General features: G+C 38.3%; 1 protein-coding gene, 1 long non-coding RNA gene and 2 other non-coding genes across 7 annotated transcripts in view; 3 read left to right on the top strand and 1 right to left on the bottom strand.

Moving 5' to 3' along the window:
* DNAJC5B (DnaJ heat shock protein family (Hsp40) member C5 beta) overlaps positions 1-15,457 on the top strand; it is a 77,516-nt gene extending 62,059 nt beyond the window's left edge. Inside the window, exons 5-6 of one of the 2 annotated variants that reach the window (XM_006193753.2) lie at positions 1,985-2,156; positions 15,125-15,457. In XM_006193753.2, the coding sequence (XP_006193815.1) occupies positions 1,985-2,156; positions 15,125-15,219 (267 nt within the window). In that variant the 3' untranslated portion in view covers positions 15,220-15,457. The remainder of the gene's footprint in view (positions 1-1,984; positions 2,157-15,124) is intronic. The other variant, XM_006193752.2, reaches the window with a different exon arrangement.
* LOC116660452 overlaps positions 1-21,639 on the bottom strand; it is a 109,418-nt gene extending 87,779 nt beyond the window's left edge. Inside the window, exons 1-4 of one of the 3 annotated variants that reach the window (XR_004315983.1) lie at positions 21,406-21,639; positions 20,386-20,509; positions 15,067-15,151; positions 14,316-14,784 (exon numbers count right to left, since the gene is read on the bottom strand). This is a non-coding gene — a long non-coding RNA (uncharacterized LOC116660452). Of the gene's footprint in view, positions 1-14,315; positions 14,785-15,066; positions 15,152-20,385; positions 20,510-21,338 lie in introns of those variants that run through there. The other 2 variants (XR_004315984.1, XR_004315982.1) reach the window with 2 other exon arrangements.
* A 2,421-nt stretch (positions 21,640-24,060) lies between these two features.
* Positions 24,061-24,152, top strand: TRNAY-GUA. Its single transcript is given in 2 exon segments — positions 24,061-24,097; positions 24,117-24,152. It is a non-coding gene; the product is annotated as a tRNA-Tyr (tRNA).
* A 549-nt stretch (positions 24,153-24,701) lies between these two features.
* Positions 24,702-24,790, top strand: TRNAY-GUA. Its single transcript is given in 2 exon segments — positions 24,702-24,738; positions 24,755-24,790. It is a non-coding gene; the product is annotated as a tRNA-Tyr (tRNA).
* The last annotated feature ends 2,018 nt before the right edge of the window (positions 24,791-26,808 follow it).

Genomic DNA, 26,808 nt, shown 5'->3' with positions numbered 1-26,808 from the left:
TATACCTGCATAAAAATGAGAATAGGTTTCCTTGCCCAGGAAGTTGACAAAATTGATCAAGATTAATATAGACAAGCAGAAGCTATTCAGTAGTGTAAGAGATATATAAAATAATTCTTGATGTGGGTCTTTAAAAATAAGGCTACAAAAAAATCTACCTTCCCTTTCTGCTTATGCCAAAGCCTAATTGCACAGTGCCCATCAGAGTGGCCTGGCACATAGTGATCATGTATTAAGCATGCATTGCATATATGAATTAGTGTACCAATTCAAAAATATATGGTTTAAAAATAATAGACACCTACTTGTGCCTTGTACTGCGCTAAGCACTACAAGGGTAAGGAAAGGTTATTTCTGTAATAGACAGTCTATAGGTAGAATAATTGAAAACAAAATAGTATATGAATTAAAGGAAATTTTCAGAGAAGAGAAAAAATATGGGAATGGAGTAGCAAAAAAAAAGTAGGTAAAGAAAGGAGAAGCTTGTTGGGGCAATAGCTCAGGAATGCAGCACAGGAGGGTCTTGGAGGGCAGTCGGTGAGGAGGAAGGCTTTTTGCAGTTTTCAGAATAATTTAAGAAACTTATGGATCTATGAAAATATACAGAATCCCTAGCAAAAAGAGTCTAGGTGTGAGGGTGTGACTAAATCTGCCTCACTCCACGCCACCCACAGACTGCACCCTAGAACTGAGGCTACGGTCAGATAGATGGAATCCTGGGCTAGGAAGTGGGGATGGGGCAAGTAAGGTTCATCAGTGATGAAGATTTCTACCTCAAGTTTGAAGATTTCTATCTTAAGAATGAAGAACTGCATTCACACACACTAATCTTTATCCTCTTTGCTCCCTCTATTAGATAAAATCTGCATTATGATTCAAAGATGCATAAATCACTTCCTTTCTATTTCAAATAACAGATTTTTAATGAAATCATAAACTTATTTTTCTCAATTAACAAAAATGAGCTTGTTTTCACTTCAGATAGGGTTGGGAAAGTTTCTTTTAATCTTTAGCTATGGCAAACTTCATGAGCAGACGTTATACATGCCTGTGGGGAAATCCTAGTGCTGTTCCCTAAGAGGAGCACATCATTTGTTTATTACTAACCACTTTATACACTAATTAATTCAGTAGGTGCTTATTAAGTGTCCACCATGTGCCAGGTACTACATTCGTAAGTAAAGGAGGGACAGAAGGATGACTAACGTATAATTCTAGTGTCAAGAGGCTGAGAGTCTAATAGAGACAGAATTATAAACTGACCAATGTCGTAAAGTGTCAACAAAAGAAGATAATGGTGGACATCTGTATGGAATATAGCTGGGGAACAAAGGAGAGAGTAATTGTCCTGGGAAGGCAGGGATCAGGAAAGACGTCAGAGAGAGGATCTTTGGGATAATTTCAAACATGGAGTGGAAGGCAGGGAAACAAGATGCTACTGAAGTGTCCAGAGCAGAGATGAGGGGATCTGCTTTAAAGCCCAATCAGGATAGAGACGAGGCGGACAGAGCAAGGGATCTTGAGGAGAGAGACTGCAGGACTTGGTGACTAAGAGAAATGTGGGGTGGTAGGAGGAGCTCTCAACAGCTTCTCTGGTGAGAATGATTCAGTGCTCTTGGTTAGCTCATTTGACCTGTACAGGTTATGTTTGTCTCTTTGTTTGTTGTTTTCGTTTGCTCTACTCTTAGTAATGATCGCCATGGCTTAAGGATAAAGAAGAAAATGTCATACTTCATTACTTTGACTGCAAGTCACTTGCTCCTGGCTTAACTTTTTTAGGCAAAACTTTATGAGGAATTTGTCTCCAGGGAAACTAAAAAGATAGTCCTTCATGGAATAAGGATGAGGGTGAATGTGTGATCTGTGAGGTGAACTGTGGTGTCCTCAGGTCTCTGGAGGTCCATGGGTACAGTACTTGACTTCTGGGATCTCCTGCACCCCGCTACACCTCACCTCTGTTTCTCTTTGCCTCTGTCTCCCCTAGACTCTGTTTGTCATCATTGGCCTCTTGACCGGCTGCTATTTTTGCTGCTGTCTGTGCTGCTGTTGCAACTGCTGCTGTGGACGATGCCAGCCTAAATCAGCAATGCCAGAAGAGGACTTCTATGTGTCTCCAGAGGATCTTGAGGAGCAGATCAAAACCGACATGGAAAAAGGTGGAGTAAGATGAGAGTAGAGTAGTGGGTGTCCCTTCACAGGCCTGGACAAGCACAGGTCCCATGGTGATGGCTATCACTAAAGTGAGAGACATACAACAACCACAGACTTTCACCTTTGGTATCTCTCTTGGAGAAGATGAAAGGACAGTTACCTTTACTAGCTACAGAGGAAAGCAGAACGTCACACTAGTTAGAAAGAAGTCATGAAATACGCTGATAGCAAAGCCAAGCCAGTACAATTCAAAGTCTTATTACAAGAGAGTAAGCTCTGGGTTCAGAGAGGTTTGGGTGGGAGTGCCCAGGAGTAGGGGAACCAAGGTAGAAATTTTCTCCCAGGCAAAGCATTTCACCCTGTTACTTTAGGATCTCTATTCACATAGAAGGAAATGGAAATCAAGAAAAATCAACAACCCTTGACTTTTCTTCTTTTTGACTACTTGATAATGAATTTTGGGTAAAACTGGGAGAGGTTAGTCTTTTTAACCTGGAAATGCAGCTTCCTACCAAATCCACACATTCAGAGCTAGCCTCAAACCAGCATCAAGAATATTGTCCTATATAAATGGGACTCTTTGCTTTGCTAAACCACATCCACATGTTTGTCTATGCCTGGTCATGTATATTACTTAATTCTTCAAGTTCGTTCTACCCAAAAATGATAAAGAAAAAAATGTAAAGATAAAATCTCACAGAATTCACATCACCAGGAACACTTCAAATTCTCTGGGAAATGCCTTTGATTAAACAAACGAGTGAAACCTGCCATCATCCTCTCTGTCTTGCAGCCATAATCCTCCTGTCATTTTCTCCTGCAGAATGCATCATTATTCCAGATAATAGACTTTATCACTAAGTCACAAAGAAGCCTGGACAGCCAAATAAAAATTACTTGATAATTCAGTGACCCACAGTTGTCAGAACTGCTGAAATTCGGCATGGCGCACTTCTATGGACTATACTCTGAATCCTTTGATCACAATGAAACAGAAATTACATGACATCAGACAGAGCAAAGACTTTTTAAGGCTCCCACATAGTTTTTATTCCCTATCAAATGTGATGCTAAGTAACATCCAGTTATTACCCACCGTGACTCCAGCTTAAAGGAAGGAGTCTTCAACCATGTAAATCACACTTAGTCTCAGACCCTTCTAGAATTGGAAGATCAGAGAGGACAGAAGGGATTTTCCTGCAACCTGTGACCCCTTCCTTTGGGGACCCACTGGCTGGTCAATCTGGCAAACAGGGGGTTTGCCCCTATCATTTTTTATCACTGCCCCTGGAGCCAAATTGTGGGCCTATGGTGAAATACAATTGCAACTTTCTTTTGCTTTATTTGGGATATAAAAGGACAAATCTTTTAACAAGGGCATACAAATCAAAAAGAGTAATAAGGAAGCTATATTACATGTTAATGGGTTAAACAAAGATACATATGTGTAAACTCCTCTTCAGGAAAGAGCCAGTGACCCTGGCATAACTTGCGTAAGAATGACGAGCCCAGTGCATTAATCCCATCTGTTCTGTGAGGGAGACAAACTCTTATTAGATTGTGTCAGCTGGCCCCATTGTTCACAGGATCTCCCAGAACAACCATCAATCCAGTTCAGTCACTGACAGAAGATACAAAGCACAATGAGATGAGAGTCATGGTCATCCACTGTGTCAACATTATCTTAAATATCCATTGTAGTGTGGAAACCAAAACTAGGTGAATTGAACCTAGATATCCCAAACCCAGTGTTTCACACTTCTCTGAAAAGCCTCAAAGTCTTTCTTTTTTAAATTAGATAAAAGCTCCCCAGGTCATTTCAGTAGACCTTCTTTGCAGAAAATTTCTTATCTGGAACAAATTCATACTCATTGCCAAATTCTACCCAGGTTTCCTTCCTGTAGAGTGGCTGGTGATAAATCTATGTGCCTCTCACTGTTCTCAGTTCTGACACCCTAGAGATACCAATTTCATTACAGAGGTCAAATTCCAGACTAAGGAAATCATGATCCCATTTGACTGTGTTACTATTAGTCTTAACCAAAAGGAAAAGCTTTATTCTATTTCTAAACATTTAAAAGCATCTATGTAGAGTTAATCCAGGTTTTGTAGGGCCTGAAATTTATACAATTTGGGCAGTCCTTTTTAAGAAAAAGAATATAAAATTACAAATACAGAATTAGATCTGAAAGTGAATATTCAGAATGAAAATAGAAATCACAAAAGATTGCAAAGCTTAAAAACTGACAAATATCTTAAATATCACAAAATCTAGAAAAACAGCAATAATTTAATTAACTGCCTGGCATACATCTATAATAGTTTCCCCCTATACTTTCTGGATGCATATTCTTTGATTGACTTTCCATTTAATAATAATTTCATAAAATCATTTTCTCTAGGAAGAATAGAAATATAATTGTCTTTTCTCTAGAATGGTTGATAAAAATTTGTTTTTTATTATTGGCAGATTAGAAATGTTTCAGTTTTACAACTCATTATTGACAATGTTGTCTAAATTTTTAGGGATTATTGTCAAATTTACAAAAACTCCTATCTAGTTTATTTCATACTATAAGATGTAAAATTTGGAAGAATTTTTCCACAGACCACTTTTTGACTGCACATTTCAAACCATTTTGCCTCTCCATCACCCAATACTTCCAGGATCAGAGCCCACTGGACTCATTCATAATGTGTGACACCATGTCTGGCGTGGATCTTCATGTCCCCTAAGCAACTAAATTGGGATAGTGAGCTATAGGAGTTATCTCTAAAGCTATTCCTATGCCAGTATGGCTAGCAGTAATTATAGACAGAGTTGCTGCAAACCACAAAAACATACTCCACTAAATGCGAACGAAACCTGTCCCCAGCTCTGTTTTCCTTTACAGAATCCTCAAAATGTCCCTAGCTCCTCTGTAAACACTCATCAAGAAGAAAAGCATGATGGAGGAAAAGTCAAAGTGGACAGATACAGTGTTTCGTTGTGGTTAAAATATCTTTTGCAACTCTACAAAGCTGTAAACACAACAGGTCCTTAGAAAGAGCTATGCGGTTAAAGACACCTGAAGCTTAAATTTCATCATCTGTGCAGTAATTCCACCACTGCACTTCAGTCTAACATTTCGTTCTGAGAATTTATGCCTTACTTGTAGTTAGGTGCATTAGTTAGTTTCAAATTTTTACTACACTAATTCAGAGACAATGTAGTCTACAGGTAAAATTAATGCAAGTCAAGGCTTGGTAAAGGTGAAAAAGCAGATTCCAGGTGAATACTGCTTTCTGAACTGTGATCCGATTAATGGACTGTGGTCTCTTCTGTTCTACAAAAGAGTACTCAAAGTTGTTTAAGAAAACACATTTGAAAGGGGCTACTAGTCACTCAAATACCACAGTACTCATGACAAATGATAAACAGCATACATTAAGATTTGAGCCCACTAGAAGGCACTGATAAGACACTGGGGCTTTGAGTATTTTATTTCAGTGATTATGAAAGTGAATAAAATATGGCAAAGATTTTCTCATTTAGGGGATTTTTAATTATCTTATGTTGGGTCTAATCATAAAATCCTTAGGATTTTAAAGTAGGAAGGAATCCAAGGAGTCAACTCTCACCTCCCTACATCTTTTCCAGCAGACTGCTGACCAATTTCATTTGAAAGCTGCCAATGGTAGGAGGTTTGGGAATTTGTATGAAAATAAGAGATACTCATAAAAATTCAACCACCAAAGGAGGGTATAGATTCAAAAGTAAGATATATCAATCTACTGGCACCATCTCTCCAAAAATAACAGCATTTTTAAAATTTTTGTATAAATATGTATGGGGTTTTATTTTACAAAAATGTTATCATATCTACATATTATTTTTTGTTGCTTCTTTGCAGAGTAAAATTTTTGATGCAAAATTTATCAATTTTTTTTAATGGATCGTGCCTTTGATATCAAATTAAAGAACTCTTAGCCTAATCCTGTATCAGGAAGATTTTCTCCAATGTTTTCTAAAAGTTTTATAGTTTTATATTTAACACTTAGATCTATACTCATTTTTGTATAAGATGTAGTAAGATTTTGGTTGAGACTTTCTTTTTTTCTTTTTTTTCATATAGAGTTTAATTGTTCCAACACCATTTGTTGCAAAGATCGATCCTTTTTCCATTGAAATGTCTTAGCACCTTTGTCAAAAAATCAACTGGCCATATTTCTACTGGTCTATTTATGGACTCTATTTTATTTTATTGATCTATGTGCCTATCCCTTCACCAATAACACAATGTCTTGCTTACCATAGCTTTTAAGTAAGACTTGGTCAGCTAATGTGATTTCTCCAAATTTACTCTTTTTCAAAATTATTTTGGCTATTCTAGTTTCTTTGCCTTTCTATCTAAATTTTAGTATAAGGTTGTCTGAATCTATAGAAAAATACTGCTGATTTTTAACATTGGAATGGCATTAAGTCTGTAGATAAGTTTGGGAAGAATTGATATCATTGCCATTTTGAATCTTCCAATTCACCAACATGGTATATATATATCTCCACTTACTTAGGTCTCATTTGATTTCCTTTATGAGAATTTTGTACTTTCTGGTATACAGAGATGGTACATGTTTTGTTAGAAAGATACCTAAGTATATCACTTTGAGGGGAGCTACTGTAAATGGCATTGGGTTTTAATTTTGGTTTCCAGTTATTCATTGAAAGTATTTATGATTATTTTTGTATGTTGACTTTGTATCCTGTGTTCTCGTTAAGCTCACATATTAATTTGTATGTGAGAGACAATCATGTCATCTGCATGTAAAGACAGTCTTATTTCTTCCATTCCAATCTGTATGCATTTTATTTTTTGATCTTGCCTTATTGCACTGGGTAGGATTCCCAAGACTCAGTTTCTTGCTCTGCTGTTGCCATCCTGAAATTCTTAGCTTATTAATAAGTTTTAGCACATTTTCATATTGCACTGGATTGTGCATTTTAAGTAGTCAGTACAGTTACAATATTTCTTTGTATGAGCTATAAATCTGGATTTAAAACTTGATATTTACTGCTAAGGAATAGGACAAAATGCTTCTACAGAATAATACTCTGCTTTTAGTGACGAGGGAAGCTAACTGAAACGACAGAGTGGGGTGGGGAGGAGTGGCTGAAACAAGGGTTTTATATTAATTACCCACCTAAATGCTATGCTACAAATTATACTGTGCTTAGAGATTTGGCCTGTATATAAAGATTACAGTTGGAAATTTAGCTTTTAATATATGAGTATTGATTTTTAAAGAATTATGGTTAGCATTTCTTTTTTATATTATTCTCTCTGACTTTCCAGAAATGCCAAGATACAAAGTATAACAAAACTAATATGAGATGATCTTCTCTGTGGAATAAAAGTTACAGCTACTCAATACTTTATTTTCTCCTTATACTGAAAATGTAGACTGAAAAAGAAGAGAAAGAACAAGAGCTAATTAGAGAAAGATTTCTGATTTGAACTCAGTGACAAAACATCTCAAATTTCACTTTTAAGGACATGTTGTGGGACACTGTAGATATTTCTTAATACATGAAAATCCAAATTTGAAATATCAAACCATTTTCTTTGACATAAAGAACAATAGAAATGTTTTTCACCCGACTTTAGATAATTTAATAATCCTAGTTTTCTATCTAAAGCTTATGACTTTTCCTGGATATTTTTTATTAAGTGCATATTTCAAACTTGCCTACTCCTTGACACTAGCTAAGCCTAAGATTCCTTTTGATGCAGTAACAGGGTCCCAGTCTCTGTTTACAAGCAGTGGTACAGGGTGGGATTTGCTAGTAGAGAGGAGAGATTTGCTTGGATTACTTTGTCTCTTTCAACTATGTGAAAGAGTATGATCAAGCTTCTATCCTTAATAAATAAAGGGGGGAAGTTCAAAACACTTGTATCTTCAATATTCGCTGGCAACTTTAGAACTTATGAACTGATTCCCATCTCATTCTCAAAATAAAAATATAATTCCAGAAGGATTCTAGGAACACAGGGGAATTCTGTTACTCTTACGAATCAATCAGGAGCAAACAGAAGAGAAGCAGTGTCTTGGGAGGAGAGCCCATCCCATTTTTTTGTCTTGGAAAATTTGAAAATTGAAAGGTAAAGATAATGGATACACTTCCTTTCAAATGTTCACAAATTAGAAGTTCCACTTTGTGAAATCTTGAGTGTTACATTTAAAACAAGCTCACTTAGACCCTATACTCCTTTGTTGGATGAAGGCCACGATGAAGTCAGAATTCTACCAGCCAACAGAGCTTTAGAGACCATCTTGAGATAGAACCCCATTCTCTGGGGGTGTGTGTGTGTGTGTGTGTGTGTGTGTGTGTGTGTGTGTGTGTGTGTGTGGGTGTGTGTGTGTGTGTTTGTAAGGGAGACAGAGAAACAAGTTTCAAAAGCAAGAGCATAAATGGGAACCTGTTATCTCTGAACACTCTGGTAAAGCAAACCAAAAATACAACAAATAAATTCAATTTCTTTTTTCAAAGCTGAAAGCAGTGAACTGAAAACTCCCAGTTAAACCCTCAAAATTTCTTATGGAGTCATGATTTCTCCATTTTTTTTGAAGGAGAGGGAATAAAGTATCTAAGAGAGAAGATTTTACAGCATTGACCTTGGATCCAAAAATGTGAAATTCAATGCATAGAAAAATCTGTTGATTGCTTAACTCTTCTTGCTACTCACCTGGATGAAACCCAAATAAATTCACAGCCACTGAGCTGAAGAGGCCATATGGCTTGTAATTAGACTCGCTCTCAACCAAGATATTGAGACATTTATTACATTTGCTGTTCAGCATTCATCACACTTTACTGCCCAGAAAAAAAAGGCACAAAGGAAGAGATTAAATTCATCCTTCCTCTTTTCACCAACCCCCACTCAATCTTCTTCCTACCCAAACCCCTCAAATAAAAAGGAACTGATTTCTAAAAATAATTAATGGAAAACAATTCTTGAAATCAATCCAGAGCCCTTTGCTGCTGCTTTATATGAAAATATCAAGTAAGCATCATCAAGACCCTGGGCCAGGAGAGCAGGACCAGTGAACAGCTCAGAATACTACCCCAAAAGTAGCTCAAAATGGACCCAAAGTTTCTTTGATTTTTGCCTGCCAAGGTTTAGTGAACAAGATTTATCAAGATAGTCTTTTAACAGCAAACATTTATTGATCACTTAATATTTTCCTGAGACTATGCTAGGGGCTAGAGAAAAGAAAGACATGGTCCCTGCTGTCTCGGACCTTATAGTCTGGCAGAGAAGATGGGAAGACAAGTATCAAACAAATAACCATACAATGAGCTAGTTAATTTTCAGGTATAAGTCTGCCAAAGGAGAAGCACAAGGGCGGTGCTAGGAACACTAGGGAGGCCTGACCTGGATGTAGGTGAGGACAGCCTCCCAGAGGAAGAAACATTTAAAGCTGAAAACTCAAAGAATGAGGAGGAGTTAAGGGGTAGGAGACTACGGAAATTCCTCCAGAAGGAAGGAAACTTGATAGCAGCACAGCATTTGGCACAGTATTTCCCAATATCCTGAGGAAAACATGGAAAATGGTGTTCTAGATGCCAGGCAAGGCAGGTATAGACACATTAGGCTGTTCTACTGAATAGTGTTATTAAGAAATTGAAGGAGGCAGAAGTTGTACATAGATCATATCTGCAAATAACCCCAAACTGGGATATACTCACACAAGGACTCATACCGTCAAAGTGAAATATGGCAGATGGAAAGCAGCTGGAACCCTGGATGGTTTGCTAGACAAGAGCAAGAGCAGTAGGATTTAACTAGGCAGGGGGGCAAGGGAGTTGAGGAAAACCCAGGAGTTCCTCTCAACAGAGCAAAAGTGCAAAAAGGAAGAGGAGAGGTGAAATATTATTCAGCCATAAAAGGAATGAAGTCCTGATACATACTACAGTGTGGAGGAGCCTGGAAACATTATGCTAAGTGAAAGAAGCCAGACATAAAAGGACAAATACTGTATGATTTCATTTCCATGAAATATCCAGAACAGGTAAATTCATAGAGGCAGAAAGCATATCGGTGGTTGTCAGGCCTTAGGGGGAAGGAAGAACAGGGAGAAACTGCCCAGTGGGTACTGGGTCTCCTTTTGGGGAAATGTTTTGCAACCAGATTGAGGTAGTGAGTTGTACATTTAGTACATTGTTTATAAATTGTTCACTTTAAAAAGGTTAATTTTATGTTATATGAATCTTACCTCAATTAAAAATACATATAGTAGAGGAAAGGGGTACACGAAGATTTGACTACAAAAAGAAAATACGTGCCCTTTCTTCAGAAAAGGAGGAGGTTTTTTGTTCCCTACAAATTCACCATGGCAGGGAGTGGAGGGAACCACAGGACTAATCAAAGCATCAGTATTCACAGAGTGTGGGGAAATGGGAAAGTTGATTAAAAGCCTTTTATGCCAGCCACCTCAGGGGCAGTACACTGCTAGTGACTAAGACAGAGAAGGGCTTTGGAGTCAGCCCCAACTGTTTTGGTTACTGGTTGAGGTTTCGGGGTAATTCACTTAACTACTTTATCTGTTATTGTTTTTCTTTATTAAATAAAGACAAATACTATGACTTGACTACTACCATTACCTTTAAGTTCTTTGCTTGCTGTTCCCAATTTAGAGGTAATTTCTATCTTAAATCATTTGTAATCATTTTCCTTCTTTTCTTTCAGTTTTATTGAGATATTTAATTGACATAAAGCACTGTGTAAGTTTAAAGTGTACGGCAAAATGACTTGACTTACATATACTGTGAAATGATCACCACAATAAGTTTAGTTAACATCTATCATCTCATATAAATATAAAAAAAAAAGGAAAAAATGTTTTTTACCTTGTGATGAGAACTTTCAGGATTTACTCTTTTAGCAACTTTTAAATATACCATACAGCAGTGTTATCTATAATCATCATATTGTATATTATGTCCCCAGTACTTATTTATCTTATAACTGGAAGTTTGTACCTTTTAACCACATTCATCCAATTCCTTGTCCCCCCACTCTCTGCCTCTGGTAACCAAAAATCTGAACTCTTTTGCTATGAGTGTGAGTTGTTTTTGCTTTTGTTTTTTCAGATTCATATATAAGTGAGATAATACAGTATTTGTCTTTGTCTGACTTACTTCACTTAGCCTAATGCACTCAGAGTCCAGCCACGTTGTCACAAACGGCAGGATTTCCTTCTTTTTTATGGCTGAACAATATTTCATTGCACACATACACTACATTTTCTTCATCTATTCACCTGTTGATGAACACTTTGGTTGTTTCCACCCACATCTTGACTACTGTAGTGTATAATCATTTTCTCACTATTCTTTTTAGTATTATAACTATATATATTTATATTCCTAGTAATGCTTGCTTTTGCATTTTTGAGCTTTAAATGTATAGACTTATACTCAACAATTATCCTTCAACTTCCTTTTTTAAACTCAGCATCACATTTCTGGAATTCATTTGTATTGTGATTGTCTTTCATTTATTTTCACTGTTGTATAATACTCTTGTGTGAGAACATCCCATAATTTATTTACCCATTCTACTGCTAATGGCTATTTGGGTAGTTTCCACTTTTTGCCATTACAAACAGTACTGTTATGAATGTTCTTACTATGAATGTCTCCTGGTGAATGAGTGCTAGAGTTTTCTGGGTATATACATAAGAGTGGAATATCTTAGTCAAAAGGTATGCATCTACAAGTTATTAGATAACACCAAGTTGTTTCCCAAATTGTTGCACTAATTTCCGTTAGCTAATGAGAGTTCCTCTTGCTTCACATCCTTGCCAATGCTTGACATCACCAGACTGTAAATGTGTGGCAAGCTGGTGGATGGGATATGGTAAACCATGGTGGTTCTAATTTTTATCTTCTTGATTACTAGTAAAGTTGAATATCTTTTCATAATCTTACTGGTCATTTGGGTTTTTATTATATCATCTGCTTTTCTCTTTTTTTTTTTTTTTTTTAATATTTGGGTATTGATTATGTTTGTTTAAAATATATTTTCCCAGTTTGTGACTTAGTGTTTCACACTTTATGGTGTCTCTTGATAAGATTCTTAATTTTCATAAAAATGTCTCATAAAAATTCTTAATTTTAATGTAGTCAAAATGTCAATCTTTGCCTTTATGGTTACTGATTTTTTTGTTTTGACTAAGAAATCTTTCCCTATCTCAAGGATATAAAGGTGTTCTCCCATATAGTCTTCTCAAAGTTTGATGGTTTTGCTTTTCACATTTACATGTTTAATAACCTGGGACTGATTTTTGCAAGTGATATGATGTAGGGTTCCAATTTCATTTTTTTTCCATATAGAAAACAAATTGTCTCAGTACATTGATTTCTAGTCTTGGTTTTGACATACATTAAGTTTTAATATATATATGGAACAGTTTCTAGGCTTTCTGTTCTGATCCACTGGTTATTCTGTCTATCTGTATGCAACACTAGGTCCATTTAATTTATAACAATTCATAATACTGTCTAAGCAAGTCATCCTAATTTGTTCTTTAGGAGAGTCTCACATATTATTTTGCTTTTGCTTTCCCATAATTTTATGGAAATTATTTCGCTTTTCCATAATTTTTCCAAATTTTAGAATAAGCTTTGTCAAGTTCTTCACAAAATTTGTTTAAACAAAATATTTGGGATCTAGATTAGAATTGCAGTGACTCTGTAGATAAATTACGAAGAATTGACATCTTTAAGAATGTGAGTCCTCTAACGTGTGACACTGTATACATCTCCATTTATTTAGGTTTCCTTCATTGGTTTTCAGTAAAGATATATTTTATATATCTTTGGTTACATTTATTCCAAATACATTATCCATTTTCATATAATTATAAGTAAATTATTATATATTAGTTTTCTACTTGGTTTTTTGGTGTATATAAATGTACTTTTAAAAAATGACTTCGAATCCAAGAAATTAGCTAAACTCTCTATTTCTAATTATTTATCTATAAATTCTTTAGGGTTTCTATATATCAGTTTATATCATTTGTGAATAGTGATAGTTTTGATTCTTCTTTCCCTTCCCTTATCATTTTTTATCCTATTCCCTGCCTCTCTGTTTGTTGAGACTGCCAGTAAAATGTTGAAGACAAGATGCTTTCAAGATTGCGCCATGATTATGAAGTTTGCTGTAGGTTTTTGATCAGGTTAAGAAAGTTGTCTTCTATTACTAATTTGGTAGAACAAATACTTTTTCTTCATCAATTGAGATGGTCATGATTTTTCTCCTTTAAATTGTTCATGTGAAGAACTGTATGAATTGGTTAATGTTAAAACAATCTTAAAATCCTGAAATAAACCCAATGTAGTCATAATGTATCAAATAATTTACTTTTTGGTGAAATGGGTTTGCTAATATTTTGTTTTAGATGTTTCTACTATTTTAATGAGACATATTGGCCTATAATTTTCCTTTCTCAAATATTCCTTATGGGTTCTATATCAAGATTATGCCTCATGAAATAAATTAGGAAGTGTTCCTTTTTAAACTCTTCTTGAAGAGTTTGTATATTACTGGATTTATTTCTTTCCACAGGATTTTGTAAAACTTTCTGGGCTAATGTCTTTTTGTATAAATTTTAAATTATTGATTCAATATATTTAATGTTTATAGGTCATTTAGGTTTCCTTTCTTCTTTATTAATAAAATTAGTTCTTCAAAATTTCCTCTTATTACCTTCCATGCATTACAGTATCTGAATTATTGTCCCATTTTCCATTCCTTATATTGGTTATTTCTGCTTTTTTAGCCGTTGTCACCAGGTATTTGAAATTTTTATTCTTCTCTCAAAGTTTTGGTTTTACTGATTCTCTTGTATATTCTTTCTACTTAATTAATTTCTGTTCTTTATTATTTGTCTTAATTTACTCTGCTGTTAATTTTCTAACTTAATTTATATACTGCTCAATTTTCAGCCCTTTTTCTTTTCTGATACCAAGTTATTAAGGCTATAAATTTTCCAATAAGTACCAGTTTGGCTTCATATACACACATATACATATATATGTTCTAATAATCTGAGTTCTAAATGTTTCTAATTGCCATTATGACTTTTTTCTTTAATTTTTAAGTTAGGCCTGTATGTGTCTTAATTTGTAAACCTGTGGGGGTTTTCAGGTTCTTTATTTTTATTTATATCTAACTGAACTGCACTGTGATTAGAGAATGCGGACAGCATAAAATAACACTTTGAAATGTCTTCAGGCTTGCTTTATAGGCTAGAACTTAATCAATTTTACAAATGTTCCACATTGCTTCAAAACAGTACATTTTACATTTGTTAGGTTCACTGTTCCATGTCTGATCACTAAGTAAAGTTAATTTGTTGTCTGTTATTAGTATTTCAGGGCTGCTGTAACAAAGCACTACAAACTGGGTGACTTGAAAACCAGAAATTTACTCTCTTAGAATTCTGGAGGTTAGAAGTCAAAGATCAAGGTGTCACAGGATTGGTTTCCTTAAGGCTTCTCTTCTTGGCATGCAGAGTTTTGACTTCTCTTCCAACCAGGGCTATATATGCAATTGTCCTGCACAGCTCTGGGAGGTATTTTTCCTATAGATATACACAATAGTCTTTATGACGTGTGGTGGCCCAGTCTTCATCCCCACAAGATGGTGAAAACTAAGGCTCAAGTTTACCAGGTTTAGCAACTGCCTCAAGGTGAAAGATGGGTTTAGAGATTTGGTTTTATAATTCTATAACTGACAGAATTTAAATGAAGAATAAAGACAGTGTATCCTCCCTTTGAAGTCCTTTAAAGGGTAGGATCCTCAATATCTTAGGAATTAAATTGATTTGCCAATCATCATTTCAACAAAAATATCTACCACTCACCTCACTGAGGAAATGTAACATTAGAGGGTGTTTATTGGTTTGCTTTGTTTATTTTTAGATATGGACTTTCCAGTTGTTCTCCAGCCTACAAAAGCAAATGAGAAAACACAGTTAATCAGAGAAGGACCTCGAAGTTATTGTACAGACTCTTAATATTGAGCTCATTGAGGGTCCACAGTACTTCCTCTTGGTTCAGCCGTGTCTCCAGGTGGTCTCGATGGGGGAGGGTAGGGGACATGAAATACTGTGAACTTTTCCACGTTTGTATTTTATTTTTAGGTTAAGGAAATATGATTGCTACACAATTTTCTCAGTACGCAGATTTACTCTCTCAGTAGAATTCCCTAACAGAAACACATTCCATTTTGATGAATAAAGGCCTGAAGAGTTGTTTTATGCTCATTGCATGAGGTAAGACAGTGGTATTGGACAGGCTTTTGAACCTGCCCTTTATCTGAGCCAGACCTCATTCTTTAGACTAAAGTAGTATTCCAAAACAGAAGCCATTTTTCACCTATTATTTAACTAAATGCAGTGTTCATATCTGCCATTACAAATCATCAGTAAAACACAGATGAGAATTTAAGAGAAATTTGTGTGTGTGTGTGGAGATTTTTCCTGCTCATATTCAACATGGCTACAGAAAGAGTTCAAGAAGCAGGAAGAAATTATTAGGTAAAAAAGATAAATCACATAATTTTAAAGTATATTTTTCAAAGATTAAAAATTGTCATTCACTGAAAACTGACAAATAAAACCAGGAAGAAAGAAGTTTTTTGTATACTTTAGATTGGCATAAGAACAAAAACAAAAACAAAACTTCAACCTGGTTAAATGTTATAAATGATCCAGAAAATCACCCAAACCAGCCCCAAACAATGTGTTAAACATTCTTAAGTAAAAATAATTTTTTTAAAAAACGCTTAGTGAGACTAAGGAAAAGAAACACATAAGGTAAAGGATAGAATTCTAAATTCTACAGCCTGAAATTAAATTTAAAGGCATATCACTCACCCCATTTTCAGTGGGATTAATAACACTGACCAGAGTATGCTAAGCTCTGCGAATGTTAAATATTTATGCTTGGAGGTCATCTCTGCATTTACTTGTTTGATTCTTATATTCATTATGTGGTAGAAAATGCTGCTTACTATTTGTGTTTGTTTTTTTTTTCAGGTCTTCCTTAGTTCTTTATGTAATACTGCATTTTTCAAGATCTTATGTTTTTATATAATATTGCATGAAATGCCATTTCCTTTTCTCTTTGTTTCTTACTCTTCCCCACCACCAAGTTAATTAAGGCTAAATATACATTTAAGTGAGAATTGGTGTTACAGCTCTGACAGTGTGACAGCATTAAAACTCTGCCCTAACTCTTGAGTTTCTGGAATTTTTCTTTAATCAACATAATCAAATAGAAAGAGCCCTGGTTTGAGAATTAAGAACCTGGTTCTAATTTAAGCTCTCACAAACTAGCCCTGGGACCAAGCGAGACAAGAATAAAATGGCTAATCTCCCTATGACTCCGTTTTCATACCTGCTCTGTCCACCTTCCAAATTGCTGCAAGGCCAGGTGAAATAGTTTAGGTGAAAGAACTGTGAAGAGTCAAGTGTTTAAGAAGTGTAAGGTGGTTTTACACGAGTCTGTATATGTTGATAACATAGACAAAGGTAATGTGACTTCTTATGTACATAAACTGTCTTACCCAACAAGAACCATTAAGATATCCAATAGTAACAGCCCCAGTGACCAGCAAGTGCCCAGAACTCTGTACTTAACAAATGAGTAGTACTTTCCATTTGAAGGGAACAATGAGATAAAAGCCCCACATCTGGATAATTTGAGCCACTACATGTCCTTCCTGAGGACTCTAAGCAAAACTTGAATCCTGTTTTTGAATAGCAACCTGCAAATCACAAAGCTCATCTTTTCTCTCTCAGACCTCATTAGATCTCATTTTTCTTTCTCACATAGAATTTTTTACTTCTACTCCCAGCTTTCCCAGAGAGCTGATAAAAGAGTGGTTACAGTGAGAACAGGACATGAATTAGAATCAGAATCAGATGGTGGAATTAAATTCCTGGAGGGGTTCTAGCCAATGTTTCCCACATAGGGCTAGTTTCCAGTCACAATGATATGTGGCAAATCCAAGCACATGGATGTCTATGAGTGAGGGAATGAACTCTACCGAATGCCTCTTAGCTACATAGAAACAAGGATCAACTCTCCATCTGAGGAGGGGACAGGTAAGAATCATATGGGAGTCAGCAGGAGTTTCCATCTGGAATCACCTGCTGTTGTTCTGAATCCACAAGCATTTTAGCAGAGAAGCATCAAGGAAAGAAGAGATATGCTGACCATGATCCTCAGCAATGGTTGCATGGCCCTGGTTAACGCAGGGTTAAACAAACTTCCCACTTCAGTGGCTCAGGACCTAATCCTGGCCTCCAGGCGATTAGAGCAGGGGATTTCATACGAGGTTTCATAGGTCATCCATTTATTTTTTTGTTGTCTTACATTAGAAGATAATAAAAAATATATATGAATTTTTATTTACCAGAATACACATATATTATTTCTTTGAGCATAAATGACATTCTATTCTACATTTCCAATGGTATACAGACAGAAACACATTTGGCATGGCCTAGCTTGGAAATACACTTACCTGGTAATGCACTGCCTCATCCTCTGACCCATAGAAAGGGTGCCACTTACGGCTGAATGAGCCCTGTGATAACAGGCACAGTAAGGGCCCCCCAAGACGTGCCTGCCCTAACTCCTGGAAGCCATGAATACATCACCTTTCATGGCAAAAAGGACTGCAGATGTCATTAATAACGACCTTGAGATAGGAAGGTTATCCTGGATTATCCAAATGGGCCCAATCTAATCACTCTGGTCCTTATAAATGGAGAGCCTTTCCTGACTATGGAGAGAGAGGTGTGACTACAGAAGAATGATCAGAGAGATGCAACTGAAGATCAGAGGATGATCAAAGATATGCTTTAAAGACGGAAGAGGGAAAGGGCCGTGAACCAAGGTATGCAGGCAGCCTCTAAAAGCTAGAAAACTCAAGGAAATGGGTTCTCTTCTAGAGCCTTCAGAAAGAAACATAGCTCTACCAACACCTTGTTTCAGCCCAATGACACCCAGGTCTAACTTCTGACCTCCAGAACTGTAATACTGAATCAGTGCTCCTCACTTGCTTCTTCATTGTCCTTCTTACTCCTTATTTTATATTTCACTCCCTCATCCTGTATCTCTTATTTTCTTCTTTGTCCCTTCTCTTCCTTGTTTCTCAGTATCCATCTCCTTCCCTGTCCTCCTCCCTTCTCCCACTTCTACTGTTCTTACATTTGACCCTCATTTCTCTGTTTTAGTCTCCTAATCTCACTGATCACCACTGTCAACTCTCTACCTTCATATTTACTAGGACTTTTAGATAAACTGAACTACTGGCAATCTACTTCCACTGGTGGCGGCGGAGAGAGAGAGAAATAGTCTGGGCAATAGCATATTATTTATTAAAGGAATGTCTTCTCTCCAGCCTCAAGTGCAAATAATCATAATGCTAATAGGCACAGGAGGAACAAAAGTATTTTTCATTCACTTCTCTGAGTGTATTGACAAATAGAAATAATTTATAGTGACTACATTTATTTGAATGTATGGCAAGATAATGTATTAGACATTAATTTCATTCTTAGTGCTTTAGGAAACTTACTCAAAGGAACAAAAACTCTTCTGCTTTATCTTAAAAAGGTCACACCCTTGCTGAAGAGAAGTACCCCCACCATGAGGGGCCTCTAGACTAAAGCTGGGTTTGAGAGATTTGGGGGGAGTTCCAAGAGTAGCCCAGACTTGTGTCCCCTCCGGGGAGAGCCTCTGATGAGCTAGCAATTGGATGCTCGGGTGACAAAATAAAGTAATGGCTTTGTAGACATAAGGAAAGATTCCTGTGCCCACATCTGGCCCATCAAAGGAACCACACAGGGCTGGATACCGAAACCTCAGGACCCAGGCTGGAGCAATCTGAAGGGCTCAAAACTCACTTGGGGGACAAAGACATAATCCCTACAGACACTTTGCAACCCTAAGAAGGGGAGGGACTCTCAAAACCTAGGAGGTGAAATTTCTCACTACCTCATTAAACTACAGCTCTGAGTCAAATTAGATTAATTTAGAACATACAATCAGGAAACTTGCCACAGATCTTTTCTCAAATGTCACCTCTCTGTAGGCTTTCCCAGACCACCCTGCCTAGGACTGTAACATCCCCTACCTCACGCTTCCTATTCTCTACTTTTTATCCTTAGTACCTTTGATGAACATACTTTTTATCTTTCTCCCACCTCACAAACGCAAAGGTTTTTGTCTGTTTTGTGTCCTCAATCCCCGGGCTTAAAACAGTGCCTGACACATGATAGATGGTTGGGAAATATTTGTTATATGAGAAAAATTTTAACCTGTGTCATAGAATAAAGAAATCCTTACCTGCTAGAAATGCAAAAGCTGCTAGAATCCTTAGTTTTTAGGAAGCCTTAGCATACAAATAGCAAAAATTAATATGTTACCTTGGCACTTAATCAAACCTCTGACCCAATTAGTTATCTTTTTAAAGAATTTCAGCAGCCTGTCACCCCTTACTCCTTACTGATAAGAAGGCAAATGTCCATTTCCAGGATAACAGTCCTCCCAACAGAGAAAGACCTTTATTAAGGAAACACAAGTCCTCCTCTCCAAAACTGCACTTCTTCCAGCCCTCCTAAACACTTAAGTAACATTCATTTTCATATTATTCCTGAGCAGTTCTAGACCACAAAGGGCCAGAAATTTAGATTAACTCATGTTTAACTAGTTTCTGTAAAATTAGCAGTTGGCTCAAATTAGCAGTGATTTCTGGAACTACATCTTAGAGTCAGACTTTACAACTGACTCTATTGTATTTCGCATGGTGCTAAAAACAAAGTAGGAAACCAATACATAGCTGTTGATTGATTCTCACAATATATATCCTCATTTCTGAGAAAAGTCCTTCTCCAAAAGAAGACCTTCACATGCTCAGTGCCAAGTGAAGGGGTAAGTGTGATACAACTTTCTGGAATTTTCATGCTGTTCCAGGGCTGTCCCCAAGAAGCGAAACAAAATCCCTAGAATCAAATCAGTAGTCACAGGACAGCTGTTAACACATTCTGCTCACTGCTGGGCTACCAATTGAGATTTCTAACAGTAGAAAATCTGATTATCAGCTTCTCCAATGCCTGAAAGTCCACCAGGCACATCCTTATTCCCAGGGCCAGGGAGAGAGATCATACCTGGGGAGGGTTTCTTTTCTTCTTACTTCTAAGCAATCTGCTCTGGTACCCAATATCTCCCACTCCTGAGATGTTGTCCAGATTTATCTCCACTCAAAGTTTCATCCACAATACACTTTCTTTTCTGGGGGAGAAAAATTGGGGGACATTTTTTAGTACAGATATTCACTTTGGCAATGAAATTCCAACATTTTCTTAAATTTTTTATTTTAGAACGATCTATTTGGTCATGTATATACATTAACTATTTACTAAACGGGCATTTTCAGAATTATTTATTATAATTGCAAAAAGCAGTATTTTAAAGCTAACCTAGCTTAGCTTTATAAAAGTCATAAATGAAAGCCCTCAGGCAATGAAAAGTATTGTCTATATATTGATTCACTTATTAGCAAAACAGCTTTCTATAAAATTAATTTCAACAGTTTAGCATGGAATTTATTTTTTAAATTCAATATATAGCATACTAGGAAATTTAACTTTTCACCTTAGCAATCACGCTTTTTTAGTTTTCCAGAAAACAATTGTTCTGTTGTCTCTCCTTTTAATATCACCTTGTTCTGCTTTTTTTATTTTCATTTTGTTTAATGTTTATTTTTATTTTATTTCTTAGGTATCCTCTTGGATGCCCCTGAAGATATCAGCATTTTAAAAAGCAGTTCTGTACTATTCCTTGCATTATCTCTGTTTCCTCCCGGGTCAGTTATTTTGTTTTTTTCACCTAGGAGTTTCTTTTTTTAAGCTGCTTTTGTTTCCTCTCCAATGTCTGGTAGACATATGTTCATATTCATGAATCAAGGACAATACTGACTTGTATTTGTAAAGTGGCTGGGTCCTGCGGCTAAGTAGGGTTTTTCATTTACATGGTGCTAGCCCAAGAAGCCCCAAACTGCCAACTTAACGAGGGACTCAGAGACCCTGAGAGTGGTGAAGAGGTAGCCTTTCTTTCTTACCATGTCTCTTATTATTAGGTTTTACTCTGCCTCTCTCCGCAGCCCTGTATTCCCCAGGCAAACCTACTTTGCTTAAGCAGTTCTCCAGGTAGCTCCAGCTGTGGGCAAATACAGAAGCATCTGCATAATGTCGTGAGCCTCTGACCTGTGAGCTGCTGCCTCGGTGCCTAGAGCCTCTTGGGGTCTCCCTGGGGAATATGGTTTTGTTTCTGAAAGCTTCTAGGATACATACTCCCAGCTGCAATTTTTCTCGATTCTGGCCTATGTGTCTGTCGGCAGCCTTAAGTGGGGCTCAGGCCAAAGTTCACAATAGCTTGCACCTGGTCAGAGGTAAATGTACGCATGCGCCAGTAGCGTGAGTCAGCATTATGAACACTGCGCATGCACCACTAGCATTATAAAAGGACAAGTGCATACACCTGGGCACCGGCGCTACCCACTTGTACTGCAGTAAAGTGCTGTTTTGCTCCATGTCGGCGCGTTGTGCATTTTTCCAGTTGGGCAGCTCACCTCGTCAAATACCTCTTCAGCCTCCCTTGGCTGACAATGTCCATACAATTTAATTTGCTTTCCCCATCACAGAAATCATTTAAAAGTTCAGGTTTGCTGACTGTACCTACTTTGTTTTCCAGGGGGCAAAAGAACTTTTCTTTTTGTGTATTTTTATTATCTTTCACTGAGATCTCAAGGAGGGGCGCAATCACGTGTGCCCAACTCACTGTATCCTCACAAGACTGGAAGAGAGGCGGGATCTCTCTGAGGCCTCTTTCACAAGGGCACTATTCCCATTCATAAGGGCTCTGCCCTTATGACCGTATCACCTCCCCATAGGCTCCACCTCCTAATATATTAGGTTTTAAATATCCGAAAAGGGGGGGGGGGTGATGTTCAATCCTCAACAATAGACAACAGTAACTTTTAGGGTGGGGGGCTGGCTAGCAGCATGCTAGAGAAGCATAGAGAGGAGCTGAGAAGCACTGAGGAAAATCATAAGGAAGCCTAGTTACGTTTCCTCCATGGTTTCTTTGGGACACCCCTGTAACATCATAACAAATATCTTTTGCTTACATTAGCTCTGTGTGAATTTCTATCACAAGTAACAGAGACAGAAATCATGAAACATCCTGACCCTTTTGGAACGCATCACTCTGGTCAGGCTGGCTGTTGTGGGAGAGGAAGGGGTTACACCAAAGGGGCCAGGGTTCCTGCCGAAGTGCACATGACAGTGACCTCTGCAGATCATAAACGCCTTACTTGCCACCCTCATAAAATGCGAAGGTACAAACAAGATGGAGGCCCTTTCCTCTAACTTACAAGTTTCTTTCCATAAACTTGGGAGGAGGGGTGCGACATATCTCCCCAACTTCTCACAGAGATTATTTTTTTAACTCTCAGAAACACGATATAACTTTAAAGAGCTATCAGTTTGTTGCGTTTTAAAAAAAAAAATGACAAAATGCTCCCTAGGAAACAAAAATAAAACCCATCATCATTTTATTCAAATAGCCTGTGCTTGACCCCACCCCCTAACTGTTTAACTCCTCTAATCATGTTTGTGAAGCCTTAAGGCAGCCGCCTTCCCACTTAACTGGCTCTTTTCCCTAACTTCACTCTTTCTCTTCCTTAACGCATCTTCTCATTTCATTAAAACTTCTACTTGGGGAATTGCTACCCTACTTGAGGAGGCTTATTCTAAACTCCTTTCAACAAATAAGACTAATAACTGCAAAATAAAAACTCAGCTCAAACCAGTACTATAGCTACTTGGTTAAAAGGCCCTTGAGGGCAGAAACCAAAGCCTTAGATGGTTTTTTCGCGCTGCTGACAGCCGAGGAGGAGCTCAATACCTTTGTTAAATGAAATGTACAACAGGAAGGAGCTCAAAAAGACCTCGTAACATTTTTTTTTCCCCTCTCTGTTGTCGGAAAGAGTGGAGGTAGTTTAGTACCTGAGTAACTGCAGGAGCTTACAGGCCCCCACAAGCCGCGGGAGAAGCAGCCCCGGGATGTTAACCAGCTCCCTCTTGGAACAGAGGGCTTGACTTTGGGGCTCCCTCCCCCGGCTGCCGACCTGGAGCCGCTGAGAACCGCCCCTCCTTTCCTCGCCTCACCCCGAGCCGTCCTCCAGGCCCGGCCTACCGCGACCTGTCAGCGCTCCCGAACTTCCCAACATCTGCAAAGTTCGACAGCGCGGCCCTGGAAACCAGGGGCCACAGCCCTCCGCCCTCGAAGTGCGGTAAATTTCTCTGGGCATTTGTGCTTTGGAGAAACCAGAGGAAGTAGAAATCTCTAATTTTGGAAACAGGTGACAAAAACTTTGAAACAGAAGGGAATTGGACCTACAATCCTCTGGTTCGTGGTCTGACGATTACCCGTGGCACCACCAGCCCACACAAGGAGAGATCTGAGGGGAAATAAAGATTACAGAGTAGTGAATTCACACTCGACAGTAATTCCTCTAACACAGGGTAGTAAAGAAAAAGCGCGACAGGAACGCGGTCGTTCGTCGGTGTCTCTCAGTCTTTCCCGCCCTAGTTTAGTTAGGTTCCCCCAAGCCACAGCCGGGTTGTCTTTCTGCGCACGCGTAAAACACCACCCCCGCACAGCCTCCCTTCGCGCCCCGCTCCCTCCACTACGCATGCTCAATTTGATCTCTGGCTAATTGTCGAGCGCGCTCTGGTTCTTATGTACTGAATCTCGGGGGCGCGCGAGCTCTACCCGTCCCTTCGATAGCTCAGCTGGTAGAGCGGAGGACTGTAGTTGACACTGACTGGAAGTCATCCTTAGGTCGCTGGTTCGACTCCGGCTCGAAGGAGACAAGCTTTTTTGTTTTTCAACTTCATATGATTTATGATCCTTTCCATGGGTATCTTTTCCACAAGTATCCTTCTCTATAACACCTCACGTTCCAAAGAACAGCTGGAAGCTCTTGCACTTTCGCTCCAGTTTTGGCCTCTGTCAGCTTCCTCGCTGTGAAACCTTTTGCAAGTCCCGGGAGTGGGGATGAGAGGTCCAAGTCTGCGCTCGGCCGGGCGGCTGCCGGGTCGCGGCCTTTTACTGAATTCTAAAGCGCCTTTGGCCTTTTCCGAGCCTCAGAGTCACACAGAGAAAGCCACGGCGAACAGGCGGCGTCTCGAGCCAACGGCTGCTCCCCGGGGTCAGGCCCCGGACCTTCTCCTCAGAGCCCGCGCAGGGTCGGCGGCGCAAGTCCTTGCTGCGGCTGCCGTGGGAGGTGGGAGGTCCGCGAGGAGGATCTTGCGCTCAGAGAACCCGGGAATTACAAAGGGAACTCGGTAGGAAACACACGAAACCTAGAAATGACCAAACGTTATGAAGCTAAGTTGGCGAGGCTCTCTCTCCGCTCCCTTCGATAGCTCAGCTGGTAGAGCGGAGGACTGTAGACGCTAGTCCGCGGCCATCCTTAGGTCGCTGGTTCGATTCCGGCTCGAAGGAGAGCTTACATTTTGTTACTTTGATTTTAGGTACTAGACAAGATCAAGAATGCGGTCAAGAATATTTATCGTCACTGCCAAATGCCATGACCTCTCTCTAGAGGAAGCGATAACCAGCCGTGCCCAGCGGTGGGGGATTAGCTCAAATGGTAGAGCGCTCGCTTAGCATGCGAGAGGTAGCGGGATCGATGCCCGCATCCTCCAGTTTTTCTCTTGGTCTTTCGTGGTACTTTTTCTTTCAATTCTCACTCAGCTCGAACTAGAGCTGCAAGTTGGCTATTGGGCCAAGTGAGACGTTAAGCGAGCTTGAGGTTACCGCTCTTGAAACTACCCAGACAAGGGATAACGGGTGCTAGCAGGATTAATTTTTCTAACTTTAAAATTTTAGACCCATTTACTTTGGGAAGTTCACGAAATTGGTTCTTTTTCTTTCCAAAAATAGCGACAGATTGCAGTCACATCTGTCGACACTGACTCCTTTGTGATTTGTAACTAATGGTTGCACTTACAGGGACATATCTGAGTTTAAACTGCCCATAGTTAGGAGAAACTTGACAGAAAAGCAAAATGAAAAACAGAACTTGGAAAAGGAAGCTGACTACTTTGAACTTATGTTGAGCCAAGGCGGCGAGGACTATTCTGGTCCATTTAAACTGCATACAGTGGTGTGCCCGGCTCTTGGCAGATCCCAGATGGGTATGATAAAGGTAGGGGTACCTGAGGAGAGGTGAGGAAGTGGGAAAGGCCCAGAGGCTTATTGCTGGACGAGAATCCTAATGTCATTTTCCTCCTGGATAGTAACTGTGGAGAGTTAACTAGAGACCACAATTGGAGAAAAGTTCTACCTAGCGCTGTCCTTGAGGGTAGTCTGTTTTGTTAAACAAAGACATGACAAAAACAAACACAAATATACTCACTGAAAGATTTTGGAAATTCAGCAGAATATACACAAAGGCTTTTCTGGTAATAAATCCTCTCTATTCTAATCTACTAGAATACAGAAAAACCACACTGCAGTTCTCAACACAAGGTATAAATCTTCCAAAGGCAGAGATAATACTTTTTTGGGGGATTACAATTAACAAATGAAAATACTTTAATCCTATGTCCATTTTAGAAACTTACATGTTTTTGTGACCCATGTATACCACCTGCTTTTTTTAAATTGGTGTTTCTTTCATTTTCTAGGGCAGCCTCCATTTTAAATTCTTTTCAATAAAATCTTTGAATTGAATGTATAATGATTCACTTAAAATATATCATTATTTTTGTGAAAACAAATTTACAAAGTAAAAAAAAAAGAATCCTTTTATCAGATGAAATGTCCCAATTTCTGGTTGGGATGATGGGTGTTTTAGCTGGCTGACTGGAGGAGCTGGCAGTGAAACCATGTATAACTACAAGAGCAAGAAATGGATAGTAAGTAAAGAAATAGGAAGGAATGCACCCCAAATCCAGGTGGAGAACACATGTTTGGAGCAGGTGAGCTGGGCAAGAGCTCAAACAATGTCAGAATCAACAACTCAGGTGGAATGGAATTCATATTAAAAAATCTAAAGGCATAAGCTGAGAGGCACTACTGCACAGTGGTTAGCCATGTGGGCTCTGAAGCCTGATAGACTTTCTCGTCTTCCCTATTGCTTAGCTGGGTGACTTTGGGTAAGTTGCTTAACATCTTGGTGCTTCAGTTTCCTCATTTGTAAAAATAGGGATGATAATAATGGTACCTACTTTTAATTAAGGTATAACACACAAAGGCCTCATTACAGTGCCTGGCACATAGTAAACACAATGAACGTTAGCTGCTATCTATCTATGTTATCAGCACACCATAGAAGGAAGGTCTGGAGGGAATATTCTGAGGGTTTGTATGTGCATTTATATAAATATATACAGAAGTACGTGAAAGAGGTATTTGAGTCTCCTGTGCAGGAAAGTAGAACAAGTCTAAAAGTAAAAATGATGGTTAAATAAATTATGGCATGACTATATAATGGTATAGCCGTTGAAATTTTATTT

This window comes from Camelus ferus, chromosome 29 (genome assembly GCF_009834535.1).
Source record: "Camelus ferus isolate YT-003-E chromosome 29, BCGSAC_Cfer_1.0, whole genome shotgun sequence".
Lineage (NCBI taxonomy): Eukaryota > Metazoa > Chordata > Mammalia > Artiodactyla > Camelidae > Camelus > Camelus ferus.
Note: the sequence above shows the minus strand (reverse complement) of the source record. Positions and strands in the feature narration are given on the sequence as shown.